This window comes from Giraffa tippelskirchi, chromosome 12, assembly GCF_054371585.1.
Source record: "Giraffa tippelskirchi isolate mGirTip1 chromosome 12, T2T-mGirTip1v1.2.pri, whole genome shotgun sequence".
Classification (NCBI taxonomy): domain Eukaryota; kingdom Metazoa; phylum Chordata; class Mammalia; order Artiodactyla; family Giraffidae; genus Giraffa; species Giraffa tippelskirchi.
Window position 1 is genome coordinate 38,742,471 of NC_137286.1, and position 23,152 is coordinate 38,765,622.

Genomic DNA, 23,152 nt, shown 5'->3' on the forward strand with positions numbered 1-23,152 from the left:
TGGCCAACTCTGTGTGACCCCATAGACGGAAGCCCACCAGGCTCCTCCGTCCCTGGGATTCTCCAGGCAAGAACACTGGAGTGGGTTGCCATTTCCTTCTCCAATGCGTGAAAGTGAAAAGTGAAAGTGAAGTCGCTCAGTCGTGTCCGACTCTTCCCGATCCCATGGACTGCAGCCTACCAGGCTCTGCTGTCCATGGGATTTTCCAGGCAAGAGTACTGAAGTGGGGTGCCATTGCTGATTGTATATTGTTCTAATTTTAAAAAAAATAGTCCATCCCTCTGCAGGCCCCTGGATGGTTTTTTGGACTCTGCCGATACTGTCTTTAGTTCTGACTGCTCCCCTGCCCACGGTTCCTGTTCTGCTGCTGCATCCTGGGTGCTCTGCTGGCTGTTGGAAGGACTGGCATCCTTAACTTCTCTCCTCTCCGCTTGGCTCCTTCCAGGCCCTAGTTCTAGTGGCTCATGCTGATACACTGCGTATGCCTCTCAGAGTTGGACGGGTTTAGGACCCAAAATCCTCTTCTGTAGGAACTGGGGAAAACAAAAATAGTATACACGTGGTAATACAAGTCATCACTAAAATCATTGAGCTTCCCAGGGTATTTGTTTTCAGAATTGTTATCATTAAACCTTCTAAGAACCTGGTACATCAGCCTGACAGGTCAGAGGGGATGGTCTTCTCTTTAGAGTCTCCTCTCTCCTCACAGTGAGGGCATGAGTGTCAGTCTGCTGTTGGACCACAGACTTGCCTTGTGCTTTCACACTGATGGTGACAACTTCTGATGACACGAGTAATGTCTTCTTTGCAGGAACGCCAAGAATAACTTATTGCTTGTACTTAAAAACTTTCTTTATGCGGTGATTATTCGTTTCATACTTTTAAACTCTATTTAAGTGTCTTGGGATTTTACACTAAAGACATTTAAATATATTATTTCAGAATATGGTCTTCGATTGGCCAGCCATATATTTGTGAAGGAAATTTCACAAGATAGTTTGGCAGCAAGAGATGGCAATATTCAAGAAGGCGATGTTGTATTGAAGGTATAGTCATGTTCTTAACATTTTGATGAACTGCAATAGAAAACAAGTTCTAGTGTGACCACATAGCTCCTTTTCATATTTGAATGGATTTTTCCAAGAAGAATTAGAAATCAGTATTTGGGGGACTGTATAGCCTGCCATGACTATTACTCCATGTCAATACTGATGCTTTTCTTTGGGCATCATGTCATTCTGGAGAATTAATAGCTCCAGACACATTATTCACTAACAGGAGTTACTTTGTAGACACATTAGCCTGTTGTTCCACTTTAAGTGGTTTTGATGACTCCTTCAGATGTTACTGAAATGTCAGCTTTATTGGTTTGCTCATAAGTCACAGAAAGTAACCAGGAAGAGGTAGAGGGTGTGACGCGGGCGCCTCTGGCAGAGCAGCCATGCAGTGAGTGTAGTGAAGGTTTATCATTTCGGAAAGGAGGGGTACTTTGATAGTTTAGGAAAGTGTAAAGGGAATATTTTAGCTCTCAGAGCAAGCCTGGGAGCAGCTGAGATATTGCTTGTCCATGTCTCACTAAGTTAATGCTTGTATTTTTGTCATTTAGCTTCAAACTACAGTTTCTTTTCTGTTGCAGATAAATGGTACCGTGACGGAAAACATGTCACTGACAGATGCAAAGACGCTGATCGAGAGGTCTAAGGGCAAGTTAAAGATGGTGGTTCAGAGAGATGAGCGGGCTACCCTGCTGAATGTCCCTGACCTTTCTGACAGCATCCACTCTGCCGACGCCTCCGAGAGGGACGGTGAGTTTGGTTCTGTTTCTAGAGACCCTCAAGATGATCTGTTGCTTAAAGTGGGCAGGTCGGACATGTTCGAGTTTAAGTTAATGCTTAAATCTACCATTGTATGGGAAATTATATTTAGTAACTTATTTCCTTTATCATTTTAGTATAATCTTGGGAAAATAAACAGCACCCTTTTGTTTAACAGACATTTCAGAAATCCAGTCACTGGCATCAGACCATTCAGGTCGATCCCACGACCGGCCTCCCCGTCATAGCCGCACTCGGTCTCCTGACCAGCGGTCCGAGCCGTCTGACCATTCTAGACACTCTCCACAGCAGCCCAGCAGTGGCAGGTAATCACTCTCTGTTGTGTAAAGTAAAACAGTGGTGTGTGCTTGGTGCATGCTTCTGGTTTTGCTTAGAAATAAAACTAGAAGATAGGTTTTCTTTTGATTACTTAAATTTGCTTTGTGGTTCTCTATCATTTATATATTTCTTACCTAAAATAACAGAGGTCAAACTGTTTCGTAAAAAGCCAAATAGTAAATGTGTTAGGTATGTGACCCAAATCTTGTCACCACTCAGCTATGTGTTAGTGGCTCAGAACTACTGTAGACAGTACGTAAATTAATGGGCATGGCTGTTTTCCAGTAAAACTTTATTTAAAAAAAAACAGTTGGCTCTTGGCTGCAGTTTGCTGATCCACTGCATTAGAAGATGCTCACAAGCTTTAGGACAAATTAAATGTGTATGGTAGAAGTCTTTTAGTGGAGATAAACCTGGACTTTTGTTTTTCCCTTTAAAGTACGCTGTGTGATATTTATTTACGTCAAAGGGTCTGCTATGCTAGTATTATGTGACTTACTTGAGTTCATGGTCTGAGGGGGTCACATGCACATTTGAGAATCTGAAAAAAAAGATGATCCTCCTCTCCAGAAAGATGCACATTCACAGATACATGTAGCATTTTACGCAAGATTTCTGGACGTGCACGGGGCTCTGTAGGCCAACAGTGGACCTAGGTTTTAGCAGCAGTCCGTGTGGGGCTCTTCTGTGTGCACTTAGTCAAGTCTAGAGCTGACCAGTGTAAGATTCACTGTGATTGTTTGTGACTAACTTGCGTGAGGGTGGTGTTCACCTAAGCCATGAAGTCACTAAAACTGCCAAGAGAAACAAAACAGATAGAATGCCCGGAAGTGGATACACGGAGTGTTTCCCAAGGACGCTGAGGAAGCAAATGAGAAGTATCTCCCGGAAGAGAGCTTTCCTGAAGACTGTCAGAAATCACCCTGACACAGTTGTTGCACACTGCTGATTTTAGCTATTTGTGAAGCTGATTCTCTCTGAATTTCAGATTTTAGATTTATAAATTGTATTAACCCTGGTCTTTGTGATTAACATTACAATGATTTTTTAAGGAATATTATAGTACGTCACATGCAAAACTGACTTATAACCGATTACTAGTTTTAACTGCTGTACGTTAACATGTTAATTCTGAAAATCTTGCTGACACAGCGCATCCCTTACCTGGAAGAGGACGGCTGCCCACAGCACATACACAGCAGTAGAGCTGACCCCCAGATGAGCCATGGGGCATGGTGCAGTCCTAACACAGTTCTCTCCCCTAGAAGCCAGGCTGGTGGCAAGCAGTTTGGACATGATTTTGCTTTAAAAAGAAAGAAATACTCATCAAAATTTTGGCCATTTGTATCTATTGTAACCAGATTCTAAACTTTAGATAGGTCTTTTTAATACCTACATTTTTCATTTAGATTTCCTAAATATTCAGCATCTGTAACTTTAAATGTTGAAGAGAGTTTAAAATTTTTAGGTATCTTTCTATTATATTGGAGTATTTTACTTCTCTTGGGGGCCTCAAGTATTCTTTATAGGTGACACCAATTATATGAGATCTTTGAAAAATAAAGAATCTTGGGCCTGCTTCTGAGTTCATCTGGGATGGAGGCAGGGAATAATACTTTCAGTTTCTAACATAATAGCATTCTCTTCTGCATGTTACCACATAGCAGATTCTAAGGAGAAGACAGTACTTCGGCTACAGAAGACAAAAAGTCTGCAGATTTATTTCCAGATGTTTGTGCTGATAATATAATTCCTGAAAATTTAAGTAGCCTGCCTAAAGGCAGGATGAAAAATAGTCCCAGTTGCTTAAAGGTTTCATTTCCTCCATAAAGTTACTATTAAAATCCAGATAACTGTGCAGTTTTAATTTAAAGGGTCCTTGCATTTTGAGAAACACTTTAGATATCAGTTCAATATCAGTTCAGTCACTCAGTCATGTCTGACTCTTTGCGACCCCATGGACTGGAGCACTCCAGGCTTCCCTGTCCATCACCAACTCCCGGAGTTTGCTCAGACTCATGTCCATCAGTCGGTGATGCCATCCAACCATCTCATCCTCTGTTGGCCCCTTCTCCTCTTGCCTTCAGTCTTTCCCAGCATCTTTTCCAATGAATGTTCTTTGCATCTGGTGGCCAAAGTATTGGGAGTTTCAGCTTCAGCATCAGTCCTTCCAGTGAAGATTCAGGACTGATTTCCTTTAGGATGGACTGGTTGGATCTCCTTGCAGTCCAAGGGACTCTCAAGAGTCTTCTCCAACACCACAGTTCAAAAGCATCATTTCTTTGCTGCTCATCTTTCTTTATAGTCTAACTCTTACATCCATACATGACTATTGGAAAAACCATAGCTTTGACTATTGATGGACCTTTGTTGGCAAAGTAATGTCTCTGCATTTTAATATGCTGTCTGGGTTAGTCATAACTTTTCTTCCAAGGAGCAAGTGTTTTTTAATTTCATGGCTGCATTCACCATCTGCAGTGATTTTGGAGCTTGCCAAAATAAAGTCTGTCATTGTTTCCATTGTTTCCCGATCTATTTGCCATGAAGTGATGGGACCAGATGCCATGATCTTAGTTTTCTGAATGTTAAGTTTTAAGCCAACTTTTTCATTCTCCTCTTTCACTTTCATCAAGAGGCTCTTTAGTTCCTCTTTGCTGTCTGACATAATGGTGGTGTCATCTGCATATATGAGATTATTGATGTCTCTCCTGGCAGTCTTGATTCCAGCATGTGTTTCATCCTACTTTAGATATAGTAGGAGAGTAAAATCCTCCTATAAAAAAACAGCATGGAACATTTTCCTTTTGTTGTTTGAACAGATGCTTTTGTTTTACAAATGTTATAATTCTGCTGTTTAAAAAGTGATACGAAAAGACAAATGAAAAAAGTTTCAGTTTAGTGTGTAAAACACAACTGCCCCCCCCCCCCGGATTTCTGAATATCTCTGTGTTTGTAAGACTGCAGTTATCTGCAGAGAATAGTAACCTTCGTTTTTTCAGAAATGGAGTAACCTTCTGTTGTCAGAAGCAACAGAATGCAGTCATCTCTTTGGACTTTGAAGCCAGTTTTCCTAGGTTTGAGCCCCAGCCTGTCGCTGGTTACTTACTGCTGAGTCGCTTCAGTCGTGCCCGACTCTGTGCGACCCCATAGAAGGCAGCCCACCATGCTCCCCCGTCCCTGGGATTCTCCAGGCAAGAACACTGGAGTGGGTTGCCATTTCCTTCCCCAATGCATGAAAGTGAAAAGTGAAAGTGAAGTTGCTCAGTCGTGTCCGACTCTTCGCGACCCCATGGACTGTAGCCTACCAGGCTCCTCCGTCCATGGGATTTTCCAGGCAAGAGTACTAGAGTGGGGTGCCATTGCCTTCTTGAATCCCTCTCTGAACTTTAGTTTCCTCATTTGCTGTAGAGAAGGCATCATACACCACAAAGTTGTGAAAGGTGACTGTAGCACCTGGCACAGGTACTAGCAGCTTCCTTTATTACAGTGATTAGTAGTAGAAACAGTTCATGCTGTAGACTGTCCACATGTGCTTTCCCATATGCTCACATTGACCATTTCTGAGAAGATTTCCTCATTTCGTAGGCTAGTCAGTTTAAGCTAAGGATAAAGTCCAGGGTTATGTTGTTGACAAGAGATTAAGGCCTCTTGGTCTTCTGACTCAAGTGTTTGTCCTTCCTGGAGTAGAGAAAGAAGGGGAAGGTTACTCAAGGGAACAGAAACCTTCAGAGCCTGCCCTTGTTGTGACCTATGTAGGTTCCTCTACATGATGTTCTTTTCTTAGAGAGCTGAGTTCTGAGCACAACACACGTGCTCAATTCTTCCTTATAATCAGATGAACAGTGTACCCTTATTGTTGTCTTGCAAAGCAGCTGGCAAACTGCAGCTTGTGGGCCAGATCCAGCCTCCTGCCTGGTTTTGCAAATAAAGTTTTATTGGAACCCATCCTACACTGTCATAATTATGAAAAGTTGGCAGAGAGTGCCTGGCCCACGGAGCCATTTAAAGAAAAAGTCTGCCAGTCCCTCCCTGGTCTAGGATGTTAAAATAGTTTTGTTTGTAAATTAAAAAATTGTGTGTGTGTAGAGAGAACTATTACAGTGATTTTGTTAAATCACTTGATGCTTGTTGCCAGGTTTGTTCTGTATGCTTTATTCAGTGTCATTCCACTGCCTGCTCTGGACTGAGACTCTGCTCAGGATGGAGCTGGGGATCCTAACTGGGGCACTGCCTCGTACTGATTGACAGGACTGTCAGTAAGCGGACTTGTCACTATAGAGTATTTGAGGTGCAGATTGAGTGCCAAGCCTCTGCCTGGCTATATTGCACTCTCCCTAGTCGTTACAGTTATTTAACAGGCTCATTTTGTGAGTTTTCTCTGTAGAGGGGCAACATATGTTTGTGCTTTGGTTCCGTTCTATAAACTGTTTTAATGTGACTCTTGTGCTACTGATTTATCATAAGCAGGTACACTGTTGAAAAACTCTATTTCAGTAAAAGTTCAAACTAATTAGGATATGGTTCATGTGTAGAAAATATGAATTGTAAAGGTTACATTTTGTATTACTTAGTCGTTTCTTATATACATATGTATATATGGAAAGAAGGCTTCTCTCTGGTCACCTTGTCTTCAGGGGAGCCAGTGAGAAGGGGCCACAGTGGAGGACGGGTCCAGAGTAAGATAGAGAGGGCAGCTCACAGCTTGTTGGGAGAACAGCATGGCAGCCAGTGGGGTGGACCACAGAAGCAGAGGAGCGGGTGCTTTGGAGTTCTTGGAAATTTTTCTCTTTTTTTCCGGTTTTGGAAAATTGGTTGGGAAGAATGTGAAACTTTAACACAGTTGTTTCTAAGTTGAATTGTTACTGAAGGGTTTTTTGGTAAGATTCTTTGTGTAACGTTGGAAAGTAAGTGGAATGTTGATGACCCATCTCGAACTTCTGTTATTGAGGGTAAGCGCTGACTGTTACTTTCAATCCTTGGGAATTTTAGGTTACCGGATTAGAACTCCAGAGTGACGTTTTGTGTTTTCATACTCTTTGTAAGGGACCAGGCTGAAGGGACGGTCACAGTTGATAACGTTTCTCTAGTTAATGGAGACCCCCGTGTAGTGATGTTGTGGATATTATGTAGTGATGGATTTTAACCTCTAAGCAGAGATTGTGGGCCCAGTGGCACCAAGGCAAGCTTTAATATTATACTTTATTGTCACTGTTTTTAAAGTAAAAAGTATACATTCTATTTACTCCATCAGCTGGGAATTATTTTCTTATACAAGTACACTATAAAACATAAAATAGTTAAAAACAGACCACTCCACTTACATATAAAAGTAGTAAGTATGTGGACTTTTATTTCTGCTTTTAAATAATGTAGGACAGTTCTTTATTCCCTTTGAGAAAATGTTAATAAAAATGAAGAGTGTGGTAACACTGGTCTTGATACAAGGTCAGCCAAACATCCTGCACAGTCAAGAGTTGTTTTACTCAAAACATTAATCCAAGTGCCTAACAGTCATCCAACCAGTGAAGCCCTGGCAAGGGTGCCCTTCCTTCTTAGTTTTTCTTTAGTCGTTCCTTACTAAAAGTTGTTTATTTCTTCAAAAATTACACTTGCAGAATGATGGGTCTGTTTTCTTTCTAATTCAGGTGGCTAGGTTACAGCGTTGTCACCATCGAAACAAACAAACACGCAGGAGGAGAATCTCTGCAGACTGATAGGCATTATGAAAGCCCCTTGTCACAGTGAGCAGTGCAGTCGTTATTTCTTCAAAAGCATACACCACAACATGTGTATTTCTAGAAAGCATTACAGTGTATAAAGAACAGATTGTAAATTGTGAGAGCTTAGCTTGCAGATACAGCCCAGTGGATATATGGTGGTCATTCCTTGCTCTCTCAGCATGCTCAGGGGCAGCTCTTCGCTTCTCTGCCTGAGCACCTGCCCAGAATCTCCATAGCACTCACTCTGCCTTGCTCACCCTCTAATCCACTGTGCCATGCTGTAATTTTTGAGTTGCTGTCAAGGAGAAACTGCAGTGTGTAATATCTGTGTGTTTGCATATATAATTTAGGGGATTAACTGGTGGGAGCATTGTGAGTTGTCAGACTTGAGTGCACCTTGGCTTTTCTTCCTTGTATGTGTTAGGGCTGAACTCTCTCAGTGGAGAAGAACTTGGGAGCCTGGTTTAAGTTACTTTCTGAGTTTCTATTTTTTACTGTTAATTAAGGGGTGAGATAGTCCAGTGATCTTCAAAGGGCACCTAGTTTTTGTTTTCATTCTAAACAGTGTAGTTCTTGCCAACCTGTATGCAATAAATGTTTCAGAAAAGAAAGTATAAATTTGCTTCCGTAGGATGAGTCATTTCTTAGGTAACAGGAAATGGGCTTTATAAAAGGATGTTTTATTACAGTGAACATTCAGACTCAGTTGATTTCCTATATTCAGGTTATTTTTAAATAAGATCTAACCAGTCCATTGGGAGGTGTTTGAGAGCTAGAAATCAGAAATAAAACTTGAAGAGTTGGCAGTCTGGTATATTTCATCAGGGTCCAAGAAACCGAAAGCACAGTTTCAGCAGAACAGGTTTAATATAGAGAGGTTAAAGATAAGGAGATTGAAGTGACAGAGGATTAGCTAGTAGGAAATGAAAGAGAACTCTGAGGAATGTGAGGCTCACATGTGAGGAAGTCAGCAGTAGTGGTGCTGAGGTGGAGCCTGCCCTACACGCCGGAGGCGCACCATGGGGTGTCGCTGGGTGGACTTACAGGGAACCTGCCCTCTGAGGGCCCAGGGAAGCAGTGCTTGAGGAGCTGTCTAGTCAGAGACCGAGTGCCCGAACGCTCTTGGAAGTGTCGGGAATCTCCTGACACTGAGGCGCCCTTCCCCAGTGTGCGCTGCCTGCCGCCTGCCTGCCTACTAAGGGGACACGGAGGAGGAAACCCCTTCCCCTGTGCCTGTCTCTCCAGGTCCCTCTGACCCAGCTGCCTGCCCTCTGCCTGCACTAAAATGGCCCCAGACATTCACACCCCAGACTTCACACCTGAAGTCTTGCTGTTAAAGCCATCTCTTACTGATCTGGTTGAGTGTGTGTTATATCTGCTATTCTCACACAGAGCTTTTCGGGATAAGACTTAAGGCTCTGTTTCCATTGAGTTTGTTTATGTGACTAAAAACTCTCTCAAGAGACTTTGTCTTAACAATCGTCTTCTACAGAACTTTGGGGCTTCCCAGGTAGCGCTAGTGGTAAAGAACCCGCCCGCCAATGTAGGAGACATAAGATTCTCATCCCTGGATCAGGAAGATCCCCTGGAGGAGGGCATGGCAACCCACTCCAGCGTTCTTGCCTGGAGAATCCCATGGACAGAGGAGCCTGGCGGGCTACACTTCGTGAGGTCACAAAGAGTCAGACACAACTGAGCAGCTAATACTTTCAAATACACACTGGAGTTTGATGGCTGAGTACACCAAAAAACGATGTGTAAAATACCTCATTTATAATTTATGATTACTTACTGATTTATTGCAATTGATTATGATTACTTTATGACTTATGATTCTTAATATTTTAAGTATACTGAGTTAAAATGTATTATTTGATTTCACCTCATTTATTTATTTACTAAGAGTTTCAGAAAATTTCCAGCTACATAAACAACTTCATGATTCTATTAACAGCATGGCTCTATATCTATATGTATTGAATAATGCCTCCACCTTTTGGTAGAGAATGGAAATGCACTAAAAAGAATAATGATTTGTTAAAATATTGGTCGTGTGAACAGTTTAATAGAATGATGTGAGTTCCAGTGATCTGCAGTGTTAAGGTGTAGTAATTACGTTAATGAAAGATGGTAGTCAGAAGAGAATGAAAATTAGCCAAAAATGAAATACTTGTAGGATTTTTGTGTGCTGTATGGAGCAGGAGCCCTATTACAGGTTACGTCTGGGGAGGATGTTCATGTTAAAATATTATCTTTGATTCTTAGTTATCATCAGTGTTACTTAGTCATGTTGTAGATTCAGGAAGTTTTTATTCAGTTACAGGAAAGGAAGAAAATCAATTGGAATTGGAAATTGTTTTTTAAACTTACGACTTGAAAAAAAAAATCTGTTGCTGCGTATGAGCTTTCTCTGGTTAGAGAGAGTGGGAGCAACCTCTAGTCATGGTGTATGGGCTTCTCAATGCAGTTTTCTCTGGTTGTGGAGCACAGGCTTCAGTAGTTGTGGTACTCGGGCTTAATTGCCCCGTGGCACATGGGATCTTCCCAGACCAAGGATCGAACCCTGCATTGGTAGGCAGATTCTTAACCACGAGACCACCAGGAAAGTCCAGAAATGTGATCTTTAGTAAACAGATAGTTTTAAGCCAGTTGCAAAGCAACAGATTCTGTAGAACTATTAAAATTATGTAGTTCTTTAATTTTGTTCTCTTCAAAATGTTCATATGTACATTTGTATTTTTAGAGCAAAGAATGCAAGAAGAATTTACTATTTTGTATTGCCCTTTTTATTATGAAGCGCCTAGAACAGTTTGCAGATAGCTTAATTGTACTTATTTATACTTTGATTGTATGTGAGATATTAATACATAGAGTGTCAGTTGCTCAGTCATGTCTCATTCTTTGCAACCCCATGAACTGTAGCCCACCAGGCTCCTCTGTTCATAGAGTTCTCCAGGCAAGAATAGTGAGTAGCTCAGTGGAGGGAGTAGTCATTCCCTTCTCCATGGGATCTTCCCAACCGAGGGACTGAACCTGGGTTTCCCATATTGCAGGCACATTCTTTACCATCTGAGCCACCAAGGAAGCCCACCCCATTATTACATAAGCAATAGCTAAAAAGTTTAACTTTTTATGATTTAAAAGTAGTTCATTCTGGTTTGAGCTAGAAAATATCTTGGCATATGTGTGTGTGTGTGTTTTACTAAAAGATTGTTTTACTTACATGCAGCTCTTTTAATATATAGTATTTAAAACTGGAATACACCCTCCCCAGAGTAGTTAAACTACCTTAAAAATAGAACTCTGAAAACTTTTTTTTAAAAAAAAGTATGTTTATTCTTTCAGGAGGACATCAGGAAGAAATTTTTTTCCTGGTAAGGGACTGCTAATAATATGCACTATGGAATTAAATTCTTTAAAGTTAGACTTAATTTCATCTTTAAATAATCATTATTTTAAAATACTTAAAAACTTTTCAGTCTTTTATAAGAAGATGTGACCTTATGGACTGTAGCCTACCAGTCTTCTCTGTCCATGGGATTTCTAGGCAAGAATACTGCCATGCCCCCTCCGCCAGGGCATCTTCCCTACCCAGGGATTGAACCCATGTCTCCTGTGTCTACTGCATTGCAGGCAGATCCTTTACTGTATGAGCCACCTGAAAATTGAAACAGTCAAGATAAATCTAAGGTTTCTCTGGGCTGCTGTTGTATCTGCTTCCCCCTTTGTGAACCGCTGTCACCCCCATCTGACTGGTAATTCTGCACATGGAGTGTGTGGGTGTGTGTGTGGATGTGCACACACGCGCAGCTGTGGGGAAAAGTGGTCTTTAATACCTCAGTGGTGTCTCACCACATGTATTTTGCCATTTGTTCTTCACATTTTGTTTTGGGGCTATTTCCATATCTCTAGTTACAACACTGTTTCATTGTAAGTTTAAGATTTTAGTTTTTTATCTTCAATTATGAAAGCATTGTATGCTCATTAGAACAAGTAACATAGGCCACAGCTACCAACTCCACTACATCTGGATCTCAGACTTGAAGTAAGCTTTTCTCTGTACTCCTGTCAATGTTTAGCATCATATATAGAGTTTCTGTGTGTTTTACAAAGAATTTTAAAATATCAGGCTCTGCACATTATTCCCCAGCTGTTAGCTTATTTCACATAACACAAGATAAGCATTTTAGCTTTTTCATTTGATCAGAAATTTTCCATATTTTGGAAAGTCTGTTTCTAGGTCTTTTTCATTTTTGTCCATGGGTTCATGTATTAGCTTTTTGAACTGTTAAAATACTTAAAAGAGTGTGTTGGCATTTAAAATTTTTCATGGTTAATGCCAGATTACTTTCCAAAAGCAGTGTTTACTTTTTTATCTTGCTCTTAAAATTGAAGTACATTTAATTTACAATGTTAGTTTCAAGTGTGTAGGAAAGGGATTCAGTGATACATACATGGCAGCGCTTTCATTTGTTTCTCAGAATTCAATGTGTACCAGTCGGATGGCTGCAAAATAGTAACTTCTTATTATCAGTTGATTTCCTGACTAGTAGTGGAACTGACCATCTTTTTGTGATATTATCCATGTTGATTTCTTCTTTAGTATATTTCTGGCTCATTTCTGTTGCTCATTTTTCTGGGGTGTTGTTTTTTCATGGCTTCTAAATTTTTATCTTGCTTTTTAGGGAGATCTCCCCTAGTCTAGGTTTGTATGAATTTATAATTTTTAATGCTGTTATTGGAGATACATTTTTACCCTTTCATTTCCATCTGATTGTTGAGGATATTTAATTCTCAATGTAATTAAAGTTATTTTAATTCAAATAATTTTTAGTATTCTTTTATACTCACAAGAGTTTTCTGCCAGTATTTCAGGCGCATTATCGCATGATTCTGTCATGAGTCTTCAGATAGTGGTAAATAACAGTAATGCTGGCAGGTGTCACTGTGCTGTTACTGATTTTAGAGCAAATAGGTTCAGTGTTTCACTCCATAATATGATAATAGCTCTTGGTTTCAGAAAATAGTTTCATTATTATGTTGCCTGATCTTTGCTTTATTTGTGACTTATTAGGAATGACTGTTGATTGTTTTCACATGCTTATTTGACCAGTATTAACTTTTTCTGTAATGTTTGGATAGAATTATGTGGTAGACTTCTAATGCTGAACTGGTCTTGCACCCTTGAAACAGCCCTGCTGTGACCACTGTATCAGTATAATAATCCTCTAATACAGTGTTATTTTCCCTTAGTATTTTATTTGGAATTTTTTCCCTCCATTTATCTTTTAAAATATTTTTGTCTTCTCGTTTGGTACTGTTAATTGTCAAGATTTGGGTGTTAAGCTTCTGCTAGCCTAAGGTTGAATTGCTAATCAACAGAAAGTTGAAAAATACTAAAGATAGGTACATGAGATTTTTATGATACTGTTCTCTGTATGTATGTATGGGATTTTCTACAATAAAAAGTCTTTAAAAAGTGAATTAGGGAGCTTTCCATACTTTTCTTTGGTCTAGGATAATTGAAGAAAAATATTATTAGGTTTTTCAGAGTTGGGAGAACTCAGCCATAAAATCTTCTACCAATACGTTAAATGGTAGATTGTGATTTATCTTTTTATGTGAAGCATATGTATTGGCCTCTTTTTTAATATATATATATATAAATAGATAAATTCACTTTTTATAGTTTGTATTTTTCTGGGGGAACTGTTGATGGGCACTGAGTTTTGTTTATTGCTAGTCGAACTGCTATCAAGAGTAAATATTCTTATAAAGTCTTCTTGGACATGTATGTGTGTGTTTCTTCAGGATAAATCTAAGAGTAGGATTCCAGGTTTTTGTGTATGTGCATTTTTTTTGTTGTTTTGATAAATAACTCCTGTCTTTCACTCAAGTAGTTGTACACTCTTTTTTTGTGTTTATACTTATTTTGTGTTTATCTATTTTTCTCTTTCTGTGGCAGTGCTACACTAGTTTTAATTACTAGGTTTTTTACAGTATTTTGATATCTTTTAGAGCAAGTCCTTTGTCATCCTTTCTCAACATTGTCTTGGCTGTTCTTGTCCTTTTCCAAATGTCTGTATCTCCCTGTCCTTCTTACAGCTTGATATGATTGGAGAACTCTCACGAGTAGTAAGAGCTCTAATTTTTTGTATTTGCATTTTCCTCGTTACTAGTGAGGTTGAATATTTTTTGTTTATTGTCTGTGTTTATTCACTCTTTATTGGTGAATTTCCTTTTCCTAGTAGTCATTTTTTCCCTGAATTGTCTCTTTTAAACTGATGTATAGTTCTTACATATTCTAAATATCAAATTCTTATTATATGTATTGTTGGATCAATGTGTAGTTTTAAATTGAACTTCTGTTACATTTTGTTTGGTCAAATTGCTAATATTCAGTTGTTTGAGCTTAAAATTCATTTGGTTCAACATATGACATTTTTTCCAATTATTTTCACACCTTTTAAAGCTTTTTATGTATTCACTTGATATATTATGGCTTTTGTTAATTGAGACTTACTTTAAAAGTATTTTTGATAATAAAAAATTTTTTAATGTATTTTATGTTTAGGACTTGATCTGAAGTTGATTTACTTTTATGTCATGGATACCCGTAGTGAGCTAGGTTTTCTAGATTAGTGAACAGTTCTGACACTGCTTATTACACTATTCTGTTCCAGCAGCTTTGGCCTGCTGCTTCCATGGTAAACTTTGGTCCTGTGGATGTATCTCTCCATTTTCTGTTTTTCTGCATGGATCTATTTTTCTCTTTCTGTGGCAGTGCTACACTAGTTTCAATTACTAAGTTTTTTACAGTATTTTGATATCTTTTAGAGCAAGTCCTTTGTCATCCTTTCTCAACATTGTCTTGGCTGTTCTTGTACTCTTTACAAATGATTTTCATGGTGTGCTCATAACTTTCTGTTTTACTGATGTACAGTCTCCGGAGCAGAGAAGAAGAGAGAATTTCTAAACCCGGGGCTGTCTCGACTCCAGTAAAGCATGCAGATGATCACACGCCTAAAACAGTGGAAGAAGTTGTAGTTGAGCGAAATGAGAAACAAGCACCCAATCTTCCAGGTAAGCCTCACCTATGAAATACAAAGTGCAGAAAACATTCAGTCAGACTAAACTGTTTCACAATTTCCAGAATTATATTTACAGGAGATACAAAGATGCAGTTATTACTACTGCTACTATTGCTGTTACCTACTACCCATGTAGGTAACTACCCATGGAATTTTTCTGTATTTCCAGCATTTTCTATGTGGATAGGAGGTCACTGTAGATGAGTAGGCATTCTTGAATGTTTTTCAAATTTTCTACGTAGTGATTATTCGTGGTTCACAGCTGTTCACAGTGAGTGAGGTTGTTTTTCAACACTGCTCATTAAAGGGAAACATTAGATTGACTTCAGACACTTTTAAAAGTTATCTTGCCAGTGGACAGTGTTTTCAGAAACTCTACATGGAGTGTACCATGCTGAGCTGGATACGAGACCACACGTGACAACCTACAGGGTTCTGAAATCCTGCAGGGTTGCTTGAAAGGCTTAGAGGTTCCGATTCTATTGTCCCTCAGGTCCTTCTCCCAAAACCTCTTTCTCCTCTGCTTGCTTAGTCACAGGAATGTAGATATTTAAAAATAAATTTTACAATAGTTAAGAAAGTGACAGTCCCAGGAGAGAAATGTAGGGATTCTCTCTTCATACATTCTTCTTCTGTTATTCTTCCCTAAAAAGTAGATTTTATTCAGACTTTAACAGCTGGAGCTATGGAAAGCACAGGTGACTATGTGATGTGCATATGTGTTATAAAGATATCAGAATATGTGACTCTAAGATGTACCCTGATAGACGCATATATGTCCCTGATCAGGTTCTCTGAACTTCCATTTTCACTGTATTTTGCAGACTTTATTGTTTGGTTATGCAGTGGTTGCTTGTACTGTTATTCCATTTTGTACAGTGTTTCCTGCACAATTTAGATTTTCTCTTCTTTCAGAACCAAAGCCTGTGTATGCCCAGGTAGGACAGCCAGATGTGGATTTACCTGTCAGTCCATCTGATGGCGTCCTGCCCAATTCAACTCATGAAGATGGCATTCTTCGGTAATGTGGCTTTAAACTTGTGTTGTCTTCTCTGCCTGTTACTGAGCATGGTTTAGAGTGAGTGTTCAATTGTGACCTGTATTACAAACGCTTTTATACATAGTGTGTGCTGCATAATGCTCTGATTAGACTTTTATTTGTTTAGTTTTTAAATTATTTATATGATAGAATCAGAGATTAGAGGAAAACATACTTTTGTGGATGTTTACTTCTTTTTCACCACTAATTTCTACCTAGTTTTTGGATCAGAAATTAGAAAATTGTTTTCTTGACTTCAGTAGTGGTCCAGTGGTTAAGAATCTACACTCCCAACTCAGGGAGCATGAGTTTAATCCCTGGTCAGCAAAGATCACACATGCTATGTAGTGTGACCAAAAAGAAGAAGAACTTTCTGGTTAAACATGAGAATTTTCACAGGCATCCTCAATCCCTAGCTTTAAAAAAAAAATCAGTGTTTCTCCATCTCAGCACCTTGACTGAGGCCAGATAACTGTTTATCATGTGAGTGTCCTATACATTGTGGGTGCTGAGCAGCATCCCTAGCCAGCGGTGGTCAGTAGTGTGCACGTGCACACACACACACCCTGGTTGTGCCAACGAAAAACACCTGCAGATGCTGCCAGATATTCCCAAAGGCAGGATCACCCTGAGAACCTGCTCTAGATCAGTCAGCACCTCAGAAGTCAGTGTTTGATTTCCAAACATTTCTTTACTTTGTATCTTATATACTGAGACTGAGATGTAGATTTTATATCCAGATTTCAAACAGTCATGATCATCTAGTTTTTTGATGCCTCTGTGGTAAAAGAGAGGTGACAGGATGTCAATAATAGAAAATTACCAAATCTCCTAAAGTAGGTTAGATCTAGACCCCTGCTCTCATCTCTTCTCTGTGCTGAAGGAAAGTGGGTTGTTACCCTAAGACCCAGCATGGTAGAAACAGCTCCTGAAATAGGTGGGAGTGTCACAAGTTTAAAATTACACATTAGGTAACTGATAATTCAAAATTTTATAAATCGGAAAGGAATTATCTTCTTGTTTTTCCTCTCTTAAGACCTGCCTGAGCACTTTCCTGACTCTATAAGGTTTACCAAAACTTTGTTAGATTCCAGAGACTTGTTTGCCAGAAGGAGCCCTGAAGGACAGGTATGGAGAGAACTGAGGAGTGGGCAGGGTTTGTATTTGGGGTCGTTCACTCACACTCTGTGGATGTTTGAGGCAGAGGCTTCTGCTGCTGTGTGCAGTCAACACAACAGACGGCCAAGAATAAAGTATCCCATCTCGGTCACATGACCCTGAGATGGAGCCTGGAGCTGTTCTCAAATGGTGGTTTTTAAAAGCCAGGTCTTCCTGAAGGAAGCCGACTGCAGTCCACTGTTGTTACCTTTTGAGGCACTCTAGGTTGGTCAGTGTTAGGAGAGGATTTAGGGCCCTGGAATCTTAAAGACTTAAAGGGAGTGCTTAAAAGAGCTCTCTGGATAGTTGACTTTGGGAGAGGAGGCTCTTGATGCAGGTGGAAAAGTAGATTCCACCATGAGCAAGGGGCTCATCGTCCATGATCCATAGATTCAGGGGACCTCCGGTGCCACCAGCCCCGGCAGTAAGTGACCTTGTCTGATCTACATGTTCTCAGGCTTCTGCCCAGTTCATGGTTAGCTCATGTGAAGAAACCAGGTCTAGTGGGACTACCTTATAAGTCCTAAAAGCCAAGGTGGTCTTTAGTTGGTTTAAAGAAGTAGGTATCTGTCTCTGTCCCCTCAACTCATTCATCCATTGGTTGAGTTGTGTTTTTTAGTTACTACTAACTTCTACTTATTTGCTCACTGTTACTTTAAAAGAACTTTTCTACATTTCATGTCCAGATAGGTGTAAAAGACTTGTGTCTTCTTGTCTCCAAATGTGGGATAGCTATGGAAACCTAGAAGGGTAATTTGTAATTATGTATGTAATTTGTTATTAATTACCAAAAAGGGTAATGTGTAGTTACTAGTAGCCATTCTTCTGTGACATTCTTAGTATTTGTTTCAGGAGTGTCAAGAGTTTTGACCCTGTGCTGATAGTAGAGGAATTAATGTGTCTTCATTAGTTCTTCTCCATTCTTTCCAGCATGAAGGGGCCAGAGATTAACATGGGCTCATCCAGAAAGGCTGGATGGTGAGCTTTTTGGTTTAAAGTTCAAAGGGGCCTCAGAACAAGTAATCTGTGTGAGCTACTGCAAGAGCCCCTGGCTGTGGAGTTTGAAAATCACTGTCTGTCGGGCACAGTGCTTAGAGCTTGATTTTGACTCCTGGTATTAGGGAAATTTGTCAGTTTACACTTCAATTTCTACCTTTGTACAATAGGACTTCTCAGTTATTCAGTAGAGATGATATGGTATGAACTGGGATGGGAAAAATGGAAGAGTTTTTAGCTATTGTTAATGTGTATATCCAAGAGTCAGAGTTGGGAAAACATGTTTTCATGAAGTAATTTTACAATTATTATGTAAAACAGTACTAACATATTACATTTGGATATTTCAGAACTTATTTTTGTTAATTAGAAATTAAAAGAAAGTGCTATTAAATCTGATTTGGAGTTCTGATGCTAAATTTTATTAAGTAAATTAGTGATGTGGGGGAAATTTCAGATGTGATAGTCCTTTGTTTTATTCTAAATATGGTTTTCATTATAGCAGTCTGCTGTAACTGTTTAAGCTTCTCTTAACTGGTTCAAATGAAATACTTGTTTTAACAGGCCCAGCATGAAGTTAGTAAAATTCAGGAAAGGAGATAGTGTGGGTCTGCGGCTAGCTGGTGGAAACGATGTTGGCATATTTGTAGCTGGTGTTCTTGAAGACAGCCCTGCTGCCAAAGAAGGCTTGGAAGAGGGCGACCAGATCCTCAGGGTATGTCCATGATCAGCTCACATGGTTTCAGATACTTAGGTCTCTAGAGCAAGGCATCAGACACAGCAGATCTGTTATGATGAGCTTGTCATCTGTGTTAAAGAACGTGGGACTCCATCAGGTCTCCCCTTCCTGCCTCTGCTCTGCTCGCGTCTGTGTTAGGTGTGACTGCACAGTATGCTGCTTTGGTTTCATTTTAATCACTCATATTTGTAGAATGTGGAAAAACCAAGTCTTGGAGCCCACAATGTCTCCCAGTTATCTCCAGTTCAGCTGAGCATTCCTGCTGGCTGGACTCTGCTGTGGGCCCCAGCCTGCCGGCAGGGCAGCATCAGATACGCAGCCTGTGGGGCTGTGGCTCAGGTGTGCCAAGACGGGTGTCCATCCAGTACACGTGTAAGCCGCTCTCACTCTGAAGCTTCACACCCAAAAGGATGAGAGTCCAGGAAAGCCCAGCTTAGATGCAGTGTGCCGGTGGGCTCTTTGTGTTTTTGTTTCTTTTCCATAAGCAGTGTTATCTAGTAACATAGTACCATCTTTATTCATCTCCTCTCTTTTTAAAATATCCACACCTCCTGCTGGATATACTACATCCCATTCTAGTCAGAGGACCAGCTCTCAAGTGGGAGTTCCCACCTCACCTCTGCTCTGCTCTCTTCTTCCTTCTCCTCCTGCCCCAGAGTCTGACTGCTTTGTTCTGAGTTCTCTTTCCCTGCCCGTTGGTTCCTCATCTGCCTTCTGCTGTCTCTTTCTCCTCTGGCTGTTGAACTTGCAGGTAAGGTGGTGCCCTTCCCTGCCTGTTTGTGTCATGAGGCCATGGGGCCTGCCTTCCACCTTCACCACAGCCCAGGGTGAATTTCCGTGAGGCACCACCAACCTGATGGCATCTTCAGCCCTCGTTTTTCTGTATTTCTTACTTATGTTTTTAACTTTCTTAAGTAATTACTTTCTTCCTTGGATTCCATAACACTGTGATTCTGGCCCTCCTAGTCGATAAATGTTTCAGTTCTTTTCCCAACACTTCTTTAATCATTCTTCCTAAAACCTGGCACATGTTCAGCAACCCCCTCTTTCCTCTTGCTTCCCTGTCTTCATGTTGGGTTTGGTCACTTGAGGCAGCAGCTCGCAGTCGGAAACCACCCTTTGAGCGTGGGGTGAGCTCCCTCAAGCCGTGGTGGCTGCCTGTGACCGCTCTGTCCTCCTTCCCCTTCACACTTGCATGGAAGAAGGTCAGGGCATTCATTGGCTCTGCCTGGCTGATATCCACTTGACCTTGTATTTACAATGCTTCTGTTTTCTCAGATACAACATTGATAATTAAGTAGACCTATTCTCTTACCCACTCCATATGCTGTTTGAAGTAATCATATGTCATTTAAAAATATTTTCTAATAATTTATTTTTGTTTTGTATCACTAAGGTAGTACCTATTGAAAACATTTTCTCTTAATGTGGAAAACTTCCAGAAGATGAATAGAAGGAAATCTCCCTGTTACCCTGCATACAGTCACTGATGACATTTAAGTTAGGTCCTCAGGGGTATCTGATACAAGTGAGCACTGACCTGGCAGACTCTGAGCCTGTGCTGTACACATGCTCTTACTGAGGTGGCACAGCACACACGCTGTTTCCTTCTGATTGCTTCTCAGAGAGTCCTAAGAAGTAGGGCTCTGTTGTACAGCCAGGACTTTAATTTCAAAGTTTAAATCAAGAGATTTTACAATAATCATTGGAATTAGAAGTTGGCTTTCTTGGTCTGAACTGGTTGGAACTTGCAGTGTATGATCTCTAATATTGGGTGGCATTGTCACTGTTTAAATGAATTTATACTTTAACTCACTTTTTGGTTTCTGCTTGTTACAAACTAGGGTCTTCTCTCCAAAAATAAATATTTTCACTTTTGGAGATGTGATATTTCTAGAGTAGATAAACTCTAGAAATACTTGTTTCCTGTGTAGTTAAATGTTTTTATCGTCTTAAAATATGGCCAGTAGTAATTTGTGAAACGTTATTTTAACAGGTAAACAATGTAGACTTCACAAATATCATAAGAGAAGAAGCCGTCCTCTTCCTGCTTGATCTCCCAAAAGGAGAAGAAGTGACCATATTGGCTCAGAAGAAGAAAGACGGTGAGTTACTCTCAGGAAATCGAGAAAATAAACCTGGAGATGCTGGACTACTTAGAAAGGAATTTTAATGTTAATGTTTTTAATAAATCACTCAAAGCCGAGTGATAAATGACTTTGTTAACCCCACGGATTTTGTCATTTAGGGGCACACAGCCTTTACACCGTGGGGCTTCCCTGGTGGATCAGTAGTAAAGAATTCTGCCAATTCGGGAGATGCGGGTTCGATCACTGGGTCGGGAAGATTGCCTGGAGGAGGAAATAGCAACCCCCTCCAGTATTCTTGCCTGGAGAATCCCATGGGCAGAGGAGCCTGGTGGTCTACAGTCCATGTGGTCACAAAAAGTCGGACACGATTTAGTGACTAAACAACATCAACAATCTTACACTGTTCGTGTTAGCACAGCACAATAATGGGACCAGCCAGAGTCTCTGGCCTTCTGTTTAAGTAAGAGTGCCATCTGTGGGAAAATTGTATACTCTTCCACACAGAACTGTACATGGGCAGCTTCTGAATTTTGTATTGATGTTTCTAAGCAGTATGCTCTGATGTTTGTTGGCATTAATTTCAAGAGAATGCCTAATTTTCTGTGATTAAGAAAATGCACTTTTCATTTAGAACAGACAAGGTCTCTCAAGTTTGGCACTGTTGATGTTTTGAACCAAGTAATGTTGTGCAGGCTGTCCTGTGTATTAACACTTCAGGCTGTTTGAAGTCCTCCCTCTGCTCACTAGGTGTCTGTAGTGCACATACCTTCTTTCAGCACATGATTGGTGCTATCAGAAACGTCTCCATGCATGCCAGCCCTCTAACCCGACGGGTATGGGGTTGCCCTCATTTGAGAGCCATAGTTCAGAGAGCGGGAGCATCTGTGCAGGGCTGAGGCTAGACTGTTAGGTGACTGAAGCAGGAAACGTGTGGCTCTGGACAAGTTGCTTGACGGGTGTCTGCAGCAGTTTCCTCATCCAGGAGGGGGGCGTGCCAAGAGTCACCATGTCACCAGGTCACGGTGATGCCCATGAGACAGAATATTTAGAAATGAGCTAAAGGTCAGTTTTCATTCCAATCCCAAAGAAAGGCAATGCCAAAGAATGCTCAAACTACCGCACAATTGCACTCAGCTCACACACTAGTAAAGTATTGCTCAAAATTCTCCAAGACAGGCTTCAGCAATATGTGAACCGTGAACTTCCAGGTGTTCAAGCTGGTTTTAGAAAAGGCAGAGGAACCAGAGATCAAATTGTCATATCCGCTGGATCATCAAAAAAGCAAGAGAGTTCCAGAAAAACATCTATTTCTGCTTTATTGACTATGCCAAAGCCTTTGACTGTGTGGATCACAATAAACTGTGGAAAATTCTGAAAGAGATGGGAATACCAGACCATCTGACCTGCCTCTTAAGAAACCTGTATGCAGGTCAGGAAGCAACAGTTAGAACTGGACATGGAACAACAGACTGGTTCCAAATAGGAAAAGGAGTACGTCAAGGCTGTATATTGTCACCCTGCTTATTTAACTTATATGCAGAGTACATCATGAGAAACGCTGGGCTGGAGGAAGCACAAGCTGGAATCAAGATTGCCGGGAGGAATATCAATAACCTCAGATATGCAGATGACGCCACCCTTATGGCAGAAAGTGAAGGAGAACTAAAGAGCCTCTTGATGAAAGTGAAAGAGGAGAGTGAAAAACTTGGCTTAAAGCTCAACGTTCAGAAAACTAAGATCATGGCATCTGGTCCCATCACCTCATGGCAAATAGATGGAGAAACAGTGGAAACAGTGGCTGACTTTATTTTTCTGGGCTCCAAAATCACTGCAGATGGTGACTGCAGCCATGAAATTAAAAGACGCTTACTCCTTGGAAGGAAGGTTATGACCAACCTAGACAGCATATTGAAAAGCCGAGACATTACTTTGTCAACAAAGGTCCATCTAGTCAAGGCTGGTTTTTCCAGTGGTCATGTATGGATGTGAGAGTTGGACTATAAAGAAAGCTGAGTGCCGAAGAATTGATGCTTTTGAACTGTGGTGCTGGCGAAGACTCTTGAGAGTCCCTTGGAACTGCAAGGAGATCCAATCAATCCATCCTAAAGGAAATCAATCCGGAGTATTCATTGGAAGGACTGATGCTGAAGCTGAAACTCCAATACT

General features: G+C 40.5%; 1 protein-coding gene across 50 annotated transcripts in view; it reads left to right on the top strand.

Annotated features, from left to right (window-relative positions):
* The window catches only part of TJP1 (tight junction protein 1), a 338,414-nt gene that overhangs the window by 290,871 nt on the left and 24,391 nt on the right, over window positions 1–23,152 (top strand). For all 50 annotated transcript variants that reach the window (XR_014070282.1, XR_014070281.1, XR_014070283.1 and 47 more), the window contains 7 exons: window positions 943–1,046; window positions 1,637–1,805; window positions 1,993–2,140; window positions 14,817–14,956; window positions 15,880–15,985; window positions 18,722–18,872; window positions 20,893–21,001. Coding sequence is in view for 47 of the 50 variants with exons in the window: in XM_081546603.1 (XP_081402729.1) it covers window positions 943–1,046; window positions 1,637–1,805; window positions 1,993–2,140; window positions 14,817–14,956; window positions 15,880–15,985; window positions 18,722–18,872; window positions 20,893–21,001 (927 nt within the window). In the remaining 3 variants the exon portion in view is untranslated. The remainder of the gene's footprint in view (window positions 1–942; window positions 1,047–1,636; window positions 1,806–1,992; window positions 2,141–14,816; window positions 14,957–15,879; window positions 15,986–18,721; window positions 18,873–20,892; window positions 21,002–23,152) is intronic.